This window comes from Calliphora vicina, chromosome 4 (assembly GCF_958450345.1).
Source record: "Calliphora vicina chromosome 4, idCalVici1.1, whole genome shotgun sequence".
NCBI classification, from domain to species: Eukaryota; Metazoa; Arthropoda; class Insecta; order Diptera; family Calliphoridae; genus Calliphora; species Calliphora vicina.
In genome coordinates, this window is record NC_088783.1 from 12,336,290 (window position 1) to 12,357,226 (window position 20,937).

The 20,937-nt window shown below is 28.9% G+C and overlaps 2 protein-coding genes across 2 annotated transcripts in view; both read left to right on the forward strand.

Annotated features, from left to right (window-relative positions):
* S6KL (S6 Kinase Like) overlaps window positions 1–20,937 on the forward strand; it is a 111,117-nt gene that overhangs the window by 9,861 nt on the left and 80,319 nt on the right. The window contains exons 2-7 of the mRNA XM_065506801.1: window positions 2,859–2,953; window positions 3,139–3,397; window positions 3,470–3,593; window positions 6,719–6,817; window positions 6,889–7,047; window positions 15,684–15,772. Coding sequence (XP_065362873.1) covers window positions 2,859–2,953; window positions 3,139–3,397; window positions 3,470–3,593; window positions 6,719–6,817; window positions 6,889–7,047; window positions 15,684–15,772 — 825 coding nt within the window. The remainder of the gene's footprint in view (window positions 1–2,858; window positions 2,954–3,138; window positions 3,398–3,469; window positions 3,594–6,718; window positions 6,818–6,888; window positions 7,048–15,683; window positions 15,773–20,937) is intronic.
* Atg101 (autophagy-related protein 101) lies at window positions 7,087–9,053 on the forward strand. Its single transcript, XM_065506803.1, has one exon. It carries the CDS (start codon window positions 7,230–7,232, stop codon window positions 7,884–7,886), a length of 657 nt encoding a protein of 218 aa, XP_065362875.1. The 5' UTR covers window positions 7,087–7,229; the 3' UTR covers window positions 7,887–9,053.

Genomic DNA, 20,937 nt, shown 5'->3' on the forward strand with positions numbered 1-20,937 from the left:
ATTTAGACTCGTATACTTGAACAGAATTTTTGTGCATTTGCCCCAACTGCAAATGGCTTGCCACACAAGAAACTTCTTGGGAAATTTTGATTGTTTTTTTGTCCGGTATTATTCTTGAACGTTACCTCGTCCATTAGCTACATAAAAGGCTTGACCCGGAAGTTGTGAAAAGCCTGCCAGTACATAAGTTTCATTATCCATCACACACCACAAGTGGTGAATGAGGGTATATATAAGTTTGTCATATCGTGTGTAACATTGAGAAATATTCATCTGAGATCCAACAAAGTATATATTTTCTTGATCCTTATGAAATTCTAAGTCGATTGAGCCATGTCCGTCCGTCTGTGTGTCTGTGTAAAACACGCTCACGTGCAAAATACGCAAACAAAATTGATAGACTTGCAAAAAATATGTTTATTGTTGTTCTAAGCAGTTTGGTATTGAAAATCAGCAAAATCGGTTCAGTAGAACCAGAGCTATGAACCAAAATGTAAGACAACCTAAAAAAAATTGTTATTTGTGTAAATATATTGCAGATAATACCATAAAACTTTACATACGTTATTTTTATAATAAAAGGATTAAGTCTGGTGATAATTATAAGAATCGGTTCATGATTTCTCCTAGCCCCCATACAAATTTCTTCCCGAAATATGGTTCTATGGTCTATAAATGCCTTCAGAATTACAGTATCCATACAAAATTCAGCAAAAATAAGTTTCGTGCTAAAAGAAATCACAACACTAAATTTTTTGTGGATCGGCCCATATTTGACCATAGCCCCCATATAAAGTTCACTTCCGAAAATCACTTAAATTAGCATAAATAATCCCCATATATACCAAAATCGCTATACCTAATTCTATGATGATCGGCCTATAATTGGTTATAGCTCCCATATATATTAACCTAAAAAATATGTATGCAGGTGAAGGGTATTTATGATTCGGCAAAGCCGAATATACCGTTCTTCGAATATAACTTCTTTTATAAACCCAGCATTTAACTTTACGAACTGTTTTTCTGATAGAAGTGTTCGGTGCTCTTCGACAGAGTTGTTCGACTTCTTTTGCCTTACCGATATCTGTTGGGCTTTTTTTTCTTCCTAATCCAGGTTTTCTTTCAATGTTCAAGTCTTCCTTATATTGTTTAATGGCTTTGGAAACAGTGGTATTATTATTTTTTGGTATTATTTTGAAAGTCCATATTGGATTTTTTGAAAAGTTTTAAATATTTCTCACGCACTATTTTTCGGTGACCTAAATAGCAGCTGAAAATTAATAATTTCGAAAAGACATATTTTTAAAAGCTAACATTATTTTAAAAAAATATTTTTTTGGACAAAGGATATGTTTTAACTACAAAAGTGTCTAGAAGTTTTTTTTTTTTGATTCAGTTTTTAGAACGTCAAAATAACCATACGTTTCGATATTACTTTTTTGAGAACTGTCATTTGTTTCATATCTTTAATAACTCTTGAATAAAACATAAACATTTTATATAAAGAATGTATGTATCTACCTTGTGCTATTTCAATTTCTATGTTTATTTAACCCAATTAGATAAACTCCCAACATTTTATTAAATCACCCACCCTCCTTAAATAAATTTGATTTCCATACAAATCAAATTGCACTACATTTATTTTTTATGTGTGTATTGTTTGCAGTTCATTCCAACTATATCGGGAATAAAAACGTGACAATATTTCAACGTGAAATTACTACATATATTTAAAAGTAAGGAACATGTTTATGTAGTATATAATATTTATAATGAATTAATTTCAATGCATTATTATTATTATTATTATTATTATTAACAATCTGGACAATTAGTCTAGTTTTTTTAACTTTTCATTATTAACATGCAAAAAGTACATATAAAACTTTATCAGTCATTAAATAGCAAAAAAAAAAGTAAATACAAAATGAAGAAATAAAAAATGTTTATAGAAAACTAAACTAAAATATACGACTTTGAGGGATCCCTGCGTGCTTAATAATACATTATTGGTCAATTCACGTCATAATGTCCTAAAATAATACAACTCTGTATGTTTTATCTTAACCATTAAGCAGAGAACTGTGCCGAATGCCTAGGTTTCGGTTAAGCCGAGCCTCCCAGTCGTGAAATATCAGAACATTATGACAATATGACCTTATGAATCGACCATATATTTCGGTGGAGATATTTACAACTTTTGAAAAACACTTAAATCAAAATATATTTCTATATCTTTAGGTAATTATTCTGTATAAAAGGAGGAATTTTATAAGTAATATTCTGTTTACTTTACAGATACATATATGTACTTAATGCATTCATTGATAGCTATTTTTAAGTGTTACACACTGAACGACACACTTATATTTATTCTGAAATCAGCACAAGTGGTGGTAGGAGGGGTTATAAAAGAACCATTCAACTCTAAAGGTTAAGAAATTTGTATGTATTGTTGAGTCACTGACTAAATGCACGTAATCTTTATTAGCAAATAAATAATATTAATAATAATTGCAACAGCAACAACAAAAACAAGAAAACAATAACAAAACTGTAATTTGTAATGCAGTATACACTGGACGACGGAGAACAAGGAAATAAACAATTGATGAAATACAAAACAAACCAAAATATGTTTACTGTGAATTTCCTAAATTTTTAAATTCATTTGCAATTATTCTTCATATTTTATAAAACCGGATCTTTAAAATCACTATTTGTCATTGACTGTAGGTTTTACTTTATTTTTTTTTTTATAAGCGTAAATTATATATAAATACAAAAGTTCTATAATAAAAAAAAATGATTTTATTTTAAATACTTTTTTTTTGTTTACATTTTCTTTGCAGGCCTCCTCTTTGTGGAGTTTGGGCAGCCTTAATTGGAATCTATCATATTCGGGTCGCAATTCTTTTAAACAACGTCAAAAATCTTCTAGAAAAAGGTATGTAATTTCAATTTGTTATTTTGTTTGTTTGTTTCTATAATTTTTATATATATTTTTTTTCTATAATTTTAAAACTTAATCATTTCCTTGTTGTGATTTGTTTTTCATTTTCATTTTTTGTTTGCAATTTACAATAATAATAATATTTTTGTTGTTCTTGTTTTTGTTTACTCAATTAACAGTTTCAGTACTTTACAATATCAACGCAAACGTTCTAAAACCCAATGGCATAAACCATTAACAAATGCCATATTCAGTTCACACTTTAAAGAGTCGAGTCGTAACGAAGAATTTCATATTGATCAATTGGTAGCTAAGGGTGCATTTGGTGTTGTTTTCAAAGTAATCGATAAGAAATCTATAAAAGACGACCACCAACAACAGCAATTGATTGCAGCTTGTAATCCTGTTTATGCTTTAAAAGTTCTTAAGAAATCTAAAGTATATAAAATGAAATATATTTGTTTATGTTTTGTGGCTTTATATTAATTGTAATTTTTTTTCTTTTGTTAGATTATTTCGGAGAACAGCTTGCAACAAATTAAAGACGAAGTGGATATACAAAAACTTTGCGGCCATCATCCGTTTATTGTTAAACAATTTGATTTATGGCAAAATCGTTATAATTTACATATACGTAAGTGTGATTCATAAGAAATTTTGTTTTCAACTACATATAACTAAAGCTTTTATATATTTTTACACGGGAGTTTGAAACTAGAGGCGCGCCTGAATAATCAATTAATTTTTGAACATCTCGACAGTAACTACTTCATTTAGTTTGTTATATTAAATTATGCTTTAGACAGCTCCAGAAAAATTAATATGCTAATTTCATTGCTTACTATATCTAGAATTGTTTTTATTAAACAAATACCTTATGGATCAAAATGAACATGATGTGATAAACTTAACCTGTACCTGGAAATTTGCAAATAAGAACAAAAACTAACTTATCTTTCTAATAAGATATAAAATATAAAAAATATACCAAAAGTATTGCCTTAGTGCCATGGATATTTGGCTTTGCTGTCGATTCGACTGGTTGACTGGGTTTCACATACAATCGCTTATGCTTCGGGATATCGTAATGTATTCATTTGTTTATCCCAAGTAAGCATCATTCCGGATATGCAAAATCGTCATTTAAGTTATCTCGTGCGGTATCCAATTTCCCTGCTTTTGGATGAATCCAGCTGCTCGCAAATATTTTGAAATTACTGCTTGAATAGCTCCCAATGATTTAGCAAGCTCTTGTCGAGTTTTACATTAATCATCATGGAGTAATGCCTTCAATTCTTGGCCTGGGCAATCTTTGTCTTCCGTGTCAAAATCACCGCTTCTGAACCGCACAAACCATCTCACGCACGTTGAAATCGATGAAACACATTGACCATAAGCTTTGGTGAGCAATCGGTGTGCTTCAGCGGACATTTTTTTCATATTGTTGTTACGAAATTCGATAACTTTGTTGATGTTAAATAACTAAGTGAGAATATATAACAGATATGTACCCTTCAAAATGACATATAAGTTATTTAAAACAAAAACCGATTTCAAAATATAAATCCCTTATTTTTAAGTCATATAAAAGATTTTTTTTCAGTCAATGCTTTTCTAAAATGCCATTGAAAAATATAAAATGTTAAATTTGATAATCACAATTTTATCACATGAATAATAAACTAAGGTTCCTATTTGGTAGTTATTTTTTTAGAAATTCCCGGGAAATTTTTATGCTGAAACTTTGGAAATTCCTTTATAAGTTTTCTTAAAGTTATGTTATTATTTTCGCACATATAAAACCGATTCGTTGTGATTTTTTGTCAACAGAATGATTCGAGACATTATTAAGGTACTTAAATTTACAACTTCTAGTTCACACGACAATAGAATCTGCGCTCTGGAGCTACCCTAGTCTATATACATTCTGATTTGAAAAAAGTTTTTTTTTTACTCAATATAATCACACATACGAGAGTTGTTTTTGTTTTCACTTAGTTTTTTTTACTAATGCATTCTCACCATTTAGGTTTTTGACAACTGAGTTAGGTCTTTGACTGGAGAGTTTCCGCTCTATGTATATTTCTCTATGCCTAATACTTACTTTAATATAATAAATATTTGTTTGTATATTTGCCCTTTTCTAAAAACATTGAGAAATGTATAATTCTTAAATTGTTTTCAAATCATTTTTAAACTTTTGAATATGTATATTTTATGAAATCAAAAAGCTTTAACTTCGAGGAAGATGTTGACAAAATTAAGATAAAATTAAAATTGACCACCCGGTGATCGATGTGATCTTTATATACTAAACTAAGAGGGTACCAAAAAACTTTATTGACAATGACAGGGCGAGGGCAGTATTTAAAAAATTATAAAGGAATCAGTAATTTTCTAATGCAATTCGATTGTTATCATTTTAACATAACATTTCGTTAAAAAATTTTTTAAATAATTTCATATAACTTTTTGAGATTTTACTAAAAATTAAGTAACCGGTTATGGCCAATAAGGAGGCTAGGTAGGTTGTTGAAAATAAATAAAATAAAATAAAAAAATATGAATTTCTTTGTAGATTTGTCTAAAATGAAACCTCAATTTACGACAAAACAACCCCAAAGACAATGTTTCCCTTAAACAATATTGAAAATACAAATGTCTTCAGCTAGCTAGCCTGTTGTTAATATAATATGTATTTCTATCAGAGCCCATTGCTTAATTTCGATATCAACTTTTGATTTCAGGAAACATTTTTCTCAAGTTTCATCAAAATCTGTAAACAAATACGTATATTAACTATGTCCGACTGTTCCGTTATCAGTTGAAATCAACTTTTCGATGGCATCATATTACGTTTGGATCTATTTATTCATCAATTTATCGGAAACACTTTCGAAAATTTCCCAATCAAAAGCTAGCCAAATCACTACATTTTATTCAAATATTATGACTGAAAATAGCGATTTTGTTCTAATAAAATCCAAATTTTATAAAAAAATATGAAATTTCAAAAAATTCGCATAAAAATTATTCGAATATTCGGAAAAAAAAAATTTTTATTCGAAGGAATAAAATTCTTCAGTTTAAAATAAAAAAATTATTCCATCAATTGTCGAATAATCTAATAACTATTCAAGCTAAAATTTAAAAAAAAATATTGTAGTTTATATAAATAGAAATTTAGAAAAATAAAATCTTAAATAAACAAAAACCACGAATTTTGTTCAAATATTTTTAACTATTTCTCGGATAAAAGGATTTTAAAGGATTTTCAGCCACGTATACCAAGTCTTGGATATTGCGCCAAGATTTTGGGGTAATATATTTTGTATTCAATTTTTGTTTATCAGACTCAGTCGAATCTGCCAGTTTTCTCTTATATGTACTACAAAATTATGACCTTTGCTACAGAAAAAATAATTTTATCAAATTTTATACCAAGTCTTGGATATTGCGCCAAGATTTTGGGGTAATATATTTTGTATTCAAATTTTGTTTATCAGACTCAGTCGAATCTGCCACTTTTCTCTTATATGTACTACAAAATTATGACCTTTGCTACAGAAAAAATAATTTTATCAAATTTTAAAACATTGCTATTGAATCATCAGCTTAATCAGAGTGTAAAAATACCAAATTATAAGTATATTACAAACTTATATATCAGTATTTACAATTTTCAATATTTCCTTTACTTTAACACAAAAAATAATAGATAAATTAATTTTATAAAATCTTTTTCTTAATACTTTGCAGTTTCCGAATACATACCAAACGGTGAACTTTTCTCTACAATACGTACATTCTCTTTAAATTTAATACGTCTGTATTTGGCGGAAATCGCTTTGGCTTTAGGTAAGTAAACATGAAATTCCCTACAAAAAAGAAACAATAAAAAAATAATAATTGAAAATTTATTTCAACAGATTTTCTACATAACGCTGGCATTATTTATCGTGACGCTAAGCCAGAGAATATCTTATTAACCCACGACTATCATTTGAAATTAACCGACTTTGGTCTAAGCAAGTGGCTGAAATTGGGTTTAACAACAAAAACAATGTGTGGAACTTTCCAATATATGGGTACGATTTAAAAACAAATACATATTTCTACTTTACTTACACATAAAATTAGCAAACAAAAATCCAAAATTTAAACCAATAGAAATAAAAACCAACCAACCAACACAGTGTGATTAGTTAGTTGTTCTTAATAAAAGAAACAAAAAAAAAGAGAGAGAAAAATAAAACAAAATTTTGTAAACATGAATGCCCGCTCGCAAGTATTCGATTTGACCATGGAAGGTCGTCAAGTTGATGAAGCTGTTGCTAGTATTTTTCATACGGTGCTATTCCATCGCTGCCTTGGTAAATATATGTATACCGGTGATGCCCAGTATTCTATTGGCACCGTGGGCTACACAGACGTCGATTGTGATTTCATTGACTTTACCTATGTCTGCTGTACTTCCGACAGTCTACAGCGTACCGTCAATCGGGCCATCAATGTATTCAGTGAGAAATTGCGCTCGAACGAAAGCTGCGGTTCGGGGCAAATAAGTTTGGAGTTTTTCCAAAAGAAAAAGTCACGATGGCCCTTTACGGCCGAATGTATACCGTGGGAAGTGTGGACGATACATTTGGATCTGATAAAGCATGAAAACGAAGACGAACGTCAGATGTGCCGTGAGAATGTGGCCGATCTGTTGACGGAGAAGGTCATTTACATCACAGAAATAATGAACCGACACGATTACGTACCTAAGACACCCAGTCAAAGTGAATTGGATTTAATATTCGACACCACTTATCCGGATGTGCAGCCATATTTATTTAAATTTGTCTCCTCCACATCGGATACGGCGGCACCATCCATGGGCAATGCCGTAAAGAAAATCATTAAAGAGACGCTTGCATTGTGACGCGTTCTAAAACCGTTAATTTTAACGAACACTCCTCAAAACATAAGAAGAAACCTGAAAACCGATGAGACAGGCATACAAAGGCAAACGTCATTGTGTCTACTAAGTGATAAACAAACAAAGTGTATTATTAATCGGAGTTATAATATAAAGTCTCAAGTTTATTATAAGCTCTACACAAACGTTCAACGTGATATTAATGATGATGTTGATGATGATGATTACGATAATAGTAATCGTAATGCTGCTGGTGATATGAACGAGTTCGAAGAAGACAATGTTGGCTTGTTTATGTCCTGTTCGGAAAAGAATAAAAAACACATGATTGTGTATTATAATCCCCCCAGAAAATTGACTTCTTCTGCTGCTGCTGTCCACCAGAGAGTTGGTGGCAGTTATTTCTTACAAAATCTGGCTCATAATTTTATGTTTCTTTGTTTTTGTCGTTCTTATCATCATAATTATCATTATCCCTCCAGACGTTTGGGTACATTTTAAGTTATTGAAAAAACAATTTATAGAAATAGATGTATTTCAATAACTTGAATGTATTTATTATTTTTGGTTTAAGTTGAATTAAATGAATTTTTAATCAACAAATTTAGTTTTTAACTAATTTTTTTTTAGTTTTATATAACTAATTATTGAAAACAAAAGAAAAAACTATTCAAAACGTGATAATGAATATAAATTATTATTAGTTTCTTATTTTTATATTGCAAACCTTTGTTATCTTTAACAAACAAAACATCATTAGAATATCTCTTCTGTTAGATATTTAAGTCTAAATCTAATTTTTAACAAGTTAAAATAACAACAAAACAAAAACAAAAAAACCCATCGTTTAGTTATTTAAGTACCATTAAGCAAAACCTAAAGTGTATTGTTTAAGGTAAACAAATTTGCAATTTGCTTGATTATTCTCTCAAAATTATGAAAACAAAAAAAAAAAAACAAAACTAAATCAAAACACCAATTTTCAAATGGACCATTGTAGAGTAGATCTTTTATATTTTTTCTTTTTATTTTTATTTTTCTTTTTATTTTTTTTATTATTATTTTAATTATACTTACATATAAATTAGAAGTATAAACTGCCACATTTTAAACAAAATATTTATGTATATAGCTTTTTATAATAAATTCTCCTAACTGGGGTTTTCACTATTTATGTATGTTTTACTTTACTTTTTTTCTGCCATTTTATTTATCCCCTCTTAAATACATTGAAATTATATCAAAACTATGTAGATGTTTAGTTACATTTTCATATTCTAAATTAGGCAATAGCTAGTTCTCTTATAGGCTGGGTTTATTTTTATTTGTTTTCAAAAAAAGTCAGTAAGAATTTAAATATGGTATTCGTATGAATTACTTTTCAAGCAAAAATTTTGCCTTTTTTCTGCCCTTTACTGGCAATAATTTGAAAGGGTATTTTTCTAAAAAATTAAAAAATATAGAAATAAAACAATGATTTGAGAAACAAAGAACATTTCTTAAACAGGAATGCCCGTCTACATGTATACGATTTGACCGTAGAAGGTTGTCAAGTTGATAAAGCTGTATTTTTCATACTGTGCTATTCCATGGCGAGTTTTTATATTTTTTCTCAGGCCTTTACTGAGTTTTTTATTCCTTTCTAAAAGCAATATTTTGGTTTGGTTTGACATGTTTTTTTTTCTAAAAATTTTCTTTTTAATTAATTTTATGCTAGGGTGAGGACAATATTTAAAAAATTTGTTTTTTTTTAGTAAATTCAATTTCATAATTGACACAACACCGTTTGTGATTTGTGCAATGTTGAATAATTAAAGAAATTCAAATCATTCGTTTTAGTATTATTCTAACTTCTTTTATATTCATTAATATTTTTTCACATAAAATATGTATTCTTAAATTTAAATTTGTTGGTCTGTATTTAAATAATGTTTGTTATAAATTTAGTTTAAGCTGATTCAATTCATTGATCTAGTCTTGAATTTCGAATTGGAATATGAAATCGTTTGGAGGTTTTTTTTGTTGTTAAGATCCTTTAATAGTATTAATGCTCTTCATTGTAAGTCAGCAATATTCACCCTTATTCTATTTGGCGTCGTCGACATCGCCATCAATATTGAGTCAAAAATATCGATAACATTTGGTAACTTTTGACAGCGTTTTGTACTTTAATCTGACTTATAAAAGTATAAAATTCTGTCAAAAGTTACCAATTGTTATCGATATCGGAGAATAATATACCATTTTTTGATTCAATATTGATGAGACGATGTAGACGACGCCAAATAGAATAAGGGTGATTATTTGTTAGGTATTTTTTTCTTCTTCTAACATACAAGTTTTGTATTACGGAGGCTGGTTACTTGACTGACCCTAAGTTATCTTTTGAACCAAAGCTCCACTATGACGCAAGAATTGTAACAAGGTTACAACGCGCCCAGGGAGAGATTTGATAGAGGAAAGTGTGATGCCACAAAAGTTATCATCCAAAATTGTTTATTTTTTAACAAATACAAACTGCGAAGCATTTTTTGCTTGTCTGCAGAGCCTCTGGCGGAAATTGAACCTGCAACCACCAGATTGATAGTCCAGCACACTATCGTCTAGTCTATCGGGACACCCAAATCATTATTCCCGTGTCCTTTCACCTTAGTGATATTGTCGAATGTCACGCCATCTCACTCTGAGACGCCCGGCATTCCCGGATCAAATTCGTTGTGGTATACAACCCAATCAGGGATTTTATAGCAGCCTAGCTCTCTGATAGCTGATATTTCAGCCTAGATTCATGATTGAGTTTAAAATGAATTTTGATTCCGAACTCCTCAGTAAAGATACCGCCACCAACCATGCTTCGTTTGTGGAAACGTCAGTGTAGATATACAATCTGGTTGGAAATGTGGTTAGGAATACAGTAATGAACATTATCAGCGGAGACAGGAATTATTTCTAATATCCTTGCAAGTCTCCTCGCTCCTTGATTCCATATGCCAATAGTATTGAGTCGCAGTGCATGTTGCCAGTTGTTTAGTATGCGTTGTCCTCATAGCACCCTCAGTGCCTCAGTACGCTTTCAAGGTATAGGCGATTTATGGTCCTATTCAGTGCTTGTCACCAGGCAGTGACCCCATACATAACGATAGGTTTAACAACAGCCTCAAATAGCTAATTAACGTTATCAGGACTAATACCCCATCTCGTATATATAGCCCAAAAGTATAACAGCATTGGTGTTATCTTGATGATCTTGGAACGATCATCTTTTTCTGTCTGACTGACAACCACAGGACAACCAACGTAGGGATAATAGACGTTTTAATGCTTCTTAGTAATCCATAGTGTAGTCACATTAAGCTTTTGTTTCAGATTTTTATAAAAAAAACATTTGAAAATCTTTCAATCATAGAGAATTCACATAGAGTGAAAACTAGAAAAAAACTCAAACCAAAAAATTACTAAAAAAAATCACACGTATGTGTGTTGTATTCACATACAGCCAAATTATGAATAAAAAATCCTCGGGAGTTATATTCCCTTTCCCCATTTTTCCTATTCAAATTCATTGTTAAAAGTGAAAAAAATCCCACTGATTTTTTATTCATAATTGAGCTGATAGTTTTTTTTTAAATTAGTTTTTTTCACTTAGGTTTTTGACAACTGAGTTAGGTCTTTGACAGACGAGTTTCCGATCTATGTGTATTTATCTATGGTTTCAACTTTAAAAATCCGATTAAAGTATCGTTAATCCAGTTGTTTTTGAAAAATTCCATGGCGTTTGGACATTCTGAATATTTTAAACATAGTTTTTAATGTATTAAATTTATAATAACTAGATTGGCTAACTCATTTCCTACCATTAGCATCTGCTCATAAACCAGGTTTTTTTTATTATATTTTTCAGTTTACTACTTAGCTTTGCAATAAAAATTGATGTTATAATTCTAATAATACAAACACTTGTAAACCGAACAAAAAAAAAACAACGATTTATAGAAATTACACTAAGTTTTTTTTTTTGTTAAAAAACAAACTTAATAACAATTGAAAAAAACTATTGGCTATAGTTGATCACAAATCTTTAAATAGATAGGAATTTTGTATATAGCCTTTTATTAGAAAAAATTATTTGAACAGATAATAACAGGACAAAATCAATAGATTACCATACTAGTAAAGAGCCCTAGTAAATGTAGCAAGTCTAGCAAAAATGCTTCAATTCAATAAATAAAAAGTCAATAAAAACTTATCAGAGCGGTTATTACGTAACTCAATCCGAAATGGAAAATGTTCGAAAATGTGTGCTAAATACATTTACCCAATTCACAATTGGTGTCGTAGCGTCGTATCGTTGTATGTCGTATTTTTTTTTTACTTATGTTTTGTTTTTGTTTCGAAAAATATTTATGACATACAATGATACAACACTACGACATCAATTGTGAATTGGGCAATTGTAATTCGAAAGGATTTCCTTTCGAATAGAATTGGTAAAGAACACTTGTAAACATAGCAATACTAGAAAAATTTCAGGACAAAATCAATAGATTACCATCCTAGTTAAGAGCCATATTAAATGTAGCAAGTCTAGTAAAAATGATTCAGCTCAATAGATGAAAAATATATTACCAGGACAAAGTCAACAGATTACCATGATTGTTAAGGTACTAGTAAAAAGCCCTAGTAAACATAACAAGCCTAGTAAAAATGTTTCAGTTTAACAGTTGAAATTAAATAGAAATTTTGCAGTACATACTTCAATATTGTAGATTTTTGTTTGCTAAGCACTCACGATCACTCACGATTTTTTTATGCTGAGATTTTATCCTAACGACACCACGTAACAATATTTTTTCTAAGATGAGATGAGCCAAAGGATTTATTTCATTCATCCATAATGTCGATGTTGTTTCTCATCCAGATAAAAATATATTTAGTTAGGTGGGGCCAATAGGCGAACATGAAAAAGTCAGGGGTTTGTTTTTAATTGACAGTTTTTTTCCAAGATGAGATGCCAAAGGATTCATCTCAGCCATCATACAGATATTGTTTCTCATCCAGAAAAAAATATTGTTAGTTAAGTGGGGGCAACAGGCGACCATCGATATGTATGAAAAAGTCAGGGGTCACTAGGTTTGCTTTTAATTAGCAGGTATGTGTGCTTGATATTAAATCTGGGTTTTAGAATTTCTATTAAGAATGAAGTCAATACGTTTGAGGAACTAAGGAATTAAGCCTATGAATTTATTTGTAATGAATTCATTAAAGGAATCTAATAATCACTAAGGAACTAAAACTTGAATATTTTGTTGGAATTTAACTTGAATGAAAGCAAATTTATATTTAGAACTTGAAAAATATTAAATATTTTTCAAACAAAAAACAAGTTGCTTGAATTTATGTTTAATTTTAACTGTTGAATGGTGAATTGATATAAAGTGTAATACAACTCAAATTCAATTGCTTGACATTGGACTGAAGGCTGGAACTACACTTGATTTCAACTTGAATTTCAACAAAAATCCTTAGGGCCTGATTTAAAAACACGAATGGAAAACAATTTTCAAATTTTTATATGAAAAACTCTCAAAATTGTTGAAAAACTGAATTTGAAAATTGTTTTACTTTTTTGTTTCTGAATCAGGCTCTTATTGGGAATAGTAAAGTTATAAAATCTAATTTGATATTAAATTTTTCGAATCTTCGATTGAAATTTATTTTTGAGACACTCGAATCAGCTGACTACAAATCTAAGGTTTAAAAATCGAAATAAAAGTAAATAATGTGGTCTCCTTCAAGGCCTTTCAGAGATATTAAGGTCAAGATCTCTAGAAGAGAATGTAATCTTCCCCACTAATATGTATTACAAGCCAAGCTTTAATTTGAAAAATTTTGAAATTCGAATAAGTAGTATTTTGTAATGTATTTGATTTGAAGAAAACTTGATTGATTCAATAAGGAATTAATTCTATTAAGAATGAATTCTTAAACAAATGAATTCAATACGTTTAAAGTACTAAGGAATTAAGCCTATGAATTTATTCGTAACGAATTCATTAAAGGAATAGCTAAGAGACAAAATCTAATTTGCGTTTAAACAAATTAAGAAACTTATTTTAGAGATACTCTAATCAGCCGACTACAAATCTAAGATTTTTTTTTTAAAATTTAATGTATTGAAATCGAAATATAAGTAAGTTTTTAAGGACCTAAAGTGTATTGCCAAATTCTAGGCCTCCTTCAAGGCCTTACAGAGATATTAAGCTGAAGATCTCTAGAAATTTTTAAATTCGAATAAGTATGTGTGATAGGTTTTCTTGTGATTTCCCGGCTTAAAAAAAACTTTATAACTAAAGGCTTAACAAGCAGCTCTGACTTAAGTTTGTAAAAATAAATTTAAAGCCAATTATAAATATTTGCAAATACAAAATACATACATATAATATTAAACAAAAATTTATGTAGAATATTTCAGAAAATACTTAAAGGAAATCATTAAAAAAATAATAGAAATATAAAACATTTTTATTAAAGAATCTATTAAATATAAATAAATAAACAAATTAATCTAACCTATGTAGAACATAAGTAGGACAACTATTTTTCAAATTTTTGCTAAAATTACAAACAAACAAAGAAATAAAGAAAAATTATAAATAAAGGCTAAACACAAATTTAACCTCAATATTTTTGAAATTATAACAATTTTAACAACAAAAAAATATTGTTGTTAAATAAATAATTAAGCCTTTTAAATAAAAACAAAAAATAATAATTGTGATTCATATTTCAAATGTTTAATTATAAGTCCAACAAATCTATTTCAATAAAAAAGAAAACATATTGAATTAATATTAATAAAATTTAGTATATTTTTTTTGTAAATTAGTTTATAACACATTTGATTACTTAAGTAAAGTCTTTAACAAATACATATTTAGTAAACTAAATGAAAATAAATTTAAAACAAAAAGTGATTTATATATAAACAATAACACACAATATTATCACGTAATAGTTAAAAGTAAAACTAAAAATACAATATAAATTAATGGTTTACAAATAAAAAATAAATATTTTTTTAATTTATACTTATAAATATGTAGTTATAAATAATAAATAATAAAAAAATTAAAAACCTCCTCACCCCTTAACCATGCCCTGAATAATTTAACATTGTTTATAAGACCTACATAAATATTTTTATTTTTATTAGTTTTAAATGAATTGAAATACAAATAAATCTAATAATAATTTTCAATGTGATTTGCTTGTATGTTTTAAATTAAGATTCAACATCAAATAAATGAAAAAAAAAACACAATATAAACAAATATGTTTGTTATACAATAAATAAATAAATTATTATTATTAAATTTAACCCTTTAACCAGAAAAACAAAACTTTAACTTTAAAACACACCCTTTTTTCTAGTAGTACTTTTTAAGTAACTTACAATATTATCTTATAATTACATATTAATTATTATTATTATTAACAAATTACCCTTAACATGCTGTGTAAATATTATTATTATTAATTATAAATGTTTGTGTAAATTTAAAACTGAAGATGAAAAGATAAAAAAAACCAAAACCCCAAAAAAATTGAAATCAATTTAAAAAGCAACAAAAAAAAATAATATGAAATCAAAACTTATATGCAAAAAGAAATCTGAAAATTGTGTTTTATTTCGAATATGTACCTGTTGAAGTTTATTTATTGTAATTATTTAATTTTCTGTTTTTGTTATTATTTTAAAACGGGTAAGTAAAGAATTTTTATTTTGATTTTCTTTTCCAGCTCCCGAAATTTTACGTGGTGAATCGTATACTCATGCTGTCGATTGGTGGTCATTAGGTATAATTGTTTGTCAAATGTTGGTTGAGAGGGTAAGTTTTATTTCCATTCAAATCATATTAGCCATAGATAACTCACTCTTCTTTCAAAGAACTAACTCAGTTGTGAAATTGTATTAGTAAAAAAATTATGTGAAAAACAAGTAAGAGAGCTATATTCGGCTGTGCCGAATCTTATATAACCTTCAACGAAAAAAATTAATTTCAAATTTAAAAAAAAAAAAATTAATTTTTTAACATTAACTTTTTAAGATAAAATTGTTTTTTTGATGGGAAAAAATTCGGGTTAAAAAATATTTTTCCGATTTAAATCAATTGTAGGTCCGACTTACTATGGTGTTACATTCGTCGTTGTAAAGGACTTTGAAATATCTATCATTAGTAGGGCTTTTATTTGCACCGGGAATTCCCGGGACAAATTTCCCGGGAATTTCGCCAATTTTTCACTACCCGATTCCCGGGATTTTTAGTCGGGATTCCCGGGAATTAAAAACTGACGAAACTACGAAGAAAACAAGTTAGAACTTTATTTTTTTAAAGTTTTTCGTTTATAGCTCGGCAATAATAGACCGCTATTATTGTTATTTATTTGGGGTTTTCAAATGAACATTTAAAAAAAACATATGGAAAACGCACGAACTAGAAATAAAGGTGAATAATCTTCAATGCCAAGATTGACCAAGATTCCAGAAAACACTAGGAGAACAGCGGCACACCATTTGGTATTTTCTAGTATAGAATTGATTTTGGCCATTTTGGTAACAATGACAGCTTTATAATAAGTTTGTTTTGCAGATGTTGTATTATAAAAATTTACCTTTGAATGCAATAATTTGGAAATTTTCGAGATCAACATAAATTTTATCTCTTAACTATCCAGTTAGTGTATTGAATTCATTCCTTTCACTAAAAGGCTTAAGAATTTTTTCAATTCATTTTGAAAATGATTAAAATCTAAATAAAACTGAATGAAGAAAAAAACATTTTAACTCAATTTGTAGTAGATTTGAATCAACAAAAATTTAATCATTCAAAGTTTGAATAAATTCTGTTATTAATTAACTTCAAAATTAATTCAATTTAAATGAAGCTTTTGAAGGAAGCTAAAGAATTAGATATTGGGAATGGATTTATGAAATGAAAGGCTGACATTTTTTAATTACGGATTACGATTTTAGTGAATTAAGCTCAAATTGAATTAATTAATACGAAGCTCTATATATAATGATTATAGCACTAAGTTTTTATATAAAATTTTGCTATAATATTCATAGTTTACAGTATTATTATATATTTCGGGAATAGCCGGGTACCCGGGAATGTAGAGAAAAATTTTACCGATTCCAGGGAATCAAAAAAGGTCGGAAATTAAAATCCCTAATCCATATCGTCTATATTAATGAATTGGTAATCCACATACAGATCAAAAATCAAGGTTGTCCAGTTGTTTTCCTAATATCTCAGCCATTTGTAGGCCGAACCAAATGATATATTGATGTATGAATCATGAATTTAAGTTATTTGGGAGCTACGGAAAGTTAATTTCAATGTACATACGGACATGGCTATATCGACTCTGCAATATATAACGATCTGGAATATATATACTATATTTTGGGTATAAAAAACAACACTCGTAATGATTTTGAGTAATTTTTTTGGTGTGAGTCTTTTTGTATTGGTTGTATGACTTAAAAATGGGTGATTTTTTAAAATTTTTAGCTTTTAGCGTTCAATCTTCTTTCAAGGTCTCTTGGCTTCAATTCGTATGGTACCCAATTTCCCTGCTATTGGATGAATTCTGTTGCTCACAAATGTATTTAAATTGCTGCTTGAGTAGCTCCCAATGATTTCGCAAGTTCTTGTTGAGTTTTACAATCGTAATGTAGTAATGCCTCCAATTATTGGCCTTCAAACATTTTGGGCTACCCTGGGCAATATTTTTCTTCCGTATCACAACAACCACTTCTGAACCGCACAAATCATCTCTCGCACTTTGAAATCGATGGAACATATTCACCATAAGCTTCGGTGAGCAATCGGTGTGCTGTAGCGGTTGTTTTTTTCAAGAAGTAAAGCAAAACTTCTCGCATATGACGCTTTGTTGGTACAAATTTCGACATTTTCGAAACAAAAAAAGAAACGTTGTTTAAGGTACACTCAGTGGAAAATAAATTCTCAATTATACAATTCTTGTAACGTCAAACAAAAGAAAATATAAAAAAATATGAAAAAAATCAAAATCAAAGTTTGACGTTATAGGGCTAAATATTGAAAACTCTACCTAGTGATTCTACCTTCTACAATTATTGTATCATGGTTTAAACCATAATGTTCAATAACTAACTAAGAGAATAAATAATTCAAAATGACATATAAGTTATTAAAAACAAAAACCGCATTCAAATGATAAGCCATCTTTTGTAAATCCCGCATTTTTAAGTCATACACTCAATAGTTTCCACTCTATTCTCTAGGTTATTAGTTGTTAAATAATCGGAAGTTTATTAATATCCATATCAACTTGTTTAATTTTTTTTTAACCAAACCTTTTCAATTATCCCACGTATCTATTCAATTTAATGTTCTTGTTCATATTTTGATTACACAATTTTATATTAAGTATATGTACATATGTATATTTAGGATTGTCTTAGGTTAAATTTTTCTTATTATAATCCATGTTTTATTTTCTTCTTTATTATTTAAATCGAATTTATGACCGTTTTTGTGGCATTTAAATAAAACGTCACTTGGCTGTGGCAGCAGTGGCTGGAATTGACTTGTCAAGTAAATTCAGTAAATTTTTGTATATTTTTTTGTTCTGTGTTCTATGAGAAATTTAAAAAAGAATTTGTTTTTATGCATTATAATTCTAACATTTAAATTAAACTTGGTGGAATTTAAATGTCGTGATGTAAATACATATCTAGGAAATTTAAGATTTAATCACGTGAATAGATTTAATTTACATACACTTAATAGATTTATTTTTGTTTTCTTAACTGATTTAAAATTGAAATGGTACCTACATACAATATTATTTTATTCATATAATGCAGTTTAGTTTTATATGTAGGTTTTTATTTTGTATTATTACTACTACGCATTGAGCAAATATTTTATTTGCGTTTTGTTTAAAACTTTGATATGAACGATAAATTCGCCTAGAATATCATCGGAATGAACAGTATTTATAAATAGTACTTACGATTTTTATTATTTCAAGCTATTTAATACCCAACATAGGGTAGAACTAGAGACGCAACTGAGAGTAAAATATATTAAAAATATTGACTCTCTCCCAAATATTATGGCTGATGTAACGACAAAATACTTGATTTACATCAGGGATGCCCAAAGCTAAAACTGTATTTTTTTTTGTAAATACACTACACCTTTATCTAGTTATTTACTTTGTAGGTTTTAGCTTCTTTAGAAAAATGTATACAAAATTTAAGGATTACGGATGAAAAAATATTTTTAAATATTTTTTTTAGACTCTGGTTGGTTGGTTGGTTGGTTGCATAGTTCGTTAAAAGAGGGCCACATTCATTTAAACACCTTTGAAAGAAAGTGTCTGCTACTGAAACCGCATTGAAGATATTCAAAATATATCCCATTCTGGCTAATTCATCTGCCATAGTAGTCTCTCTCGTCACAGATAACACCAGAACCAACACCACAGCTCATTTTAGAACTCGTATATTCTGTTTATATCCTGGTGTCATATTCGTACACGAGATTACTCCTACACCACTCACTCCTGGAGGGAATTAAGACACCCTATCAAAATCTGTATATAGAGTAATATAGTCCAAAGGTTGGTACACGATCGAAGGCAGTAGGACCAGAATCCCCGAGTGAAGTTCGGAATCTTGGTCTTTGTCGTAAAAAGTACGAGTTCTGTTTTGCTTGGATTTACCCCAAACCAATTTCCGTCGCTTAATTGTTTAAAAATGTTTTTAGGTACAAATTCAAAAAGCACTATTAGACGAACTAAAAAGTACCATTAGTTTTCTCTTTGTTCGATTCCAACTTAATTTTTATGTCGATAAAAATTAAGTTGGAATCGAACTTATCGACATAAAAATTAAGTTGGAATCGAACAAAGAGAAAACTAATGGTACTTTTTAGTTCGTCTAATAGTGCTTTTTGAATCTTATATCTTCTATATAAATAAAAATCAAATGTCGTTCGTTGGTATTGCATCAGTAGAGAACGGCTGGACCGATTTAGACAAATTTTTTTTAAAATGTTGGTTTTTACGGAATGAAAGATTGACCACTCTTACTTTTACGCCCACTTTTTTCGATTTATCAAAATCGGAAAACGGCTACATCGATTTTTCGATATATCTAAAATCGCAGGACGCCTTGACTGATTTAACAATACATAGTCCGCAAAATTTTTTACATAAATAAAAATTATCCACGTCCACTAATACTCCATCAAAACGGGGTCCCTTCGACTCTACTTGATTGTTCGCACGTAGTGAACTACCACGTAAACCAACCAACTAATACTCCCACTTATTAAATACATCTGCAAAATACATCGGTCTGTGATCAATCATATTTCAGACCAAAATTCGATTACTTATATAAAAACTCACAATAGCTTAAATCGATAATAACTTGGCCAATAAGCGTTTAATCAATAAAAGCAGCTCGATCTGTGATCGCTCATATTTCTGACCAAATATCAATATTTTATATAGAAACTCAAAATATATAAATTCACTAATAACATGGTCAATAAGCGTTGAATCAAGAAAAGAAGCTCGATCTCTGATCACTCATATTTCTGACCAAAAATCAATATTTTATATAGAAACTGAAAATATATAAATTCGCTTATAACTTGGCCAATAAGCGTTTAATCAAGAAAAGGAGCTCCATCTGTGATCACTCATATTTCTGACGAAAAATCGATTTTTTATATAAAAACTCAAAATATCTAAATTCGCTAATAACTTGGCCAATAAGCGTTTAATCAAGAAAAGGAGCTCCATCTGTGATCACTCATATTTCTGACCAAAAATCGATTTTTTATATAAAAACTCAAAATATCTAAATTCGCTAATAACTTGGCCAATAAGCGTTTAATCAAGAAAAGGAGCTCCATCTGTGATCACTCATATTTCTGACCAAAAATAGATTTTTTATATAAAAACTCAAAATATCTAAATTCGCTAA

Excerpts from the sequence above, each read along its gene's own strand:
- Atg101 (XM_065506803.1), top strand. The coding sequence starts at position 7,230 with ATGAATGCCCGCTCGCAAGTATTCGATTTGACCATGGAAGGTCGTCAA.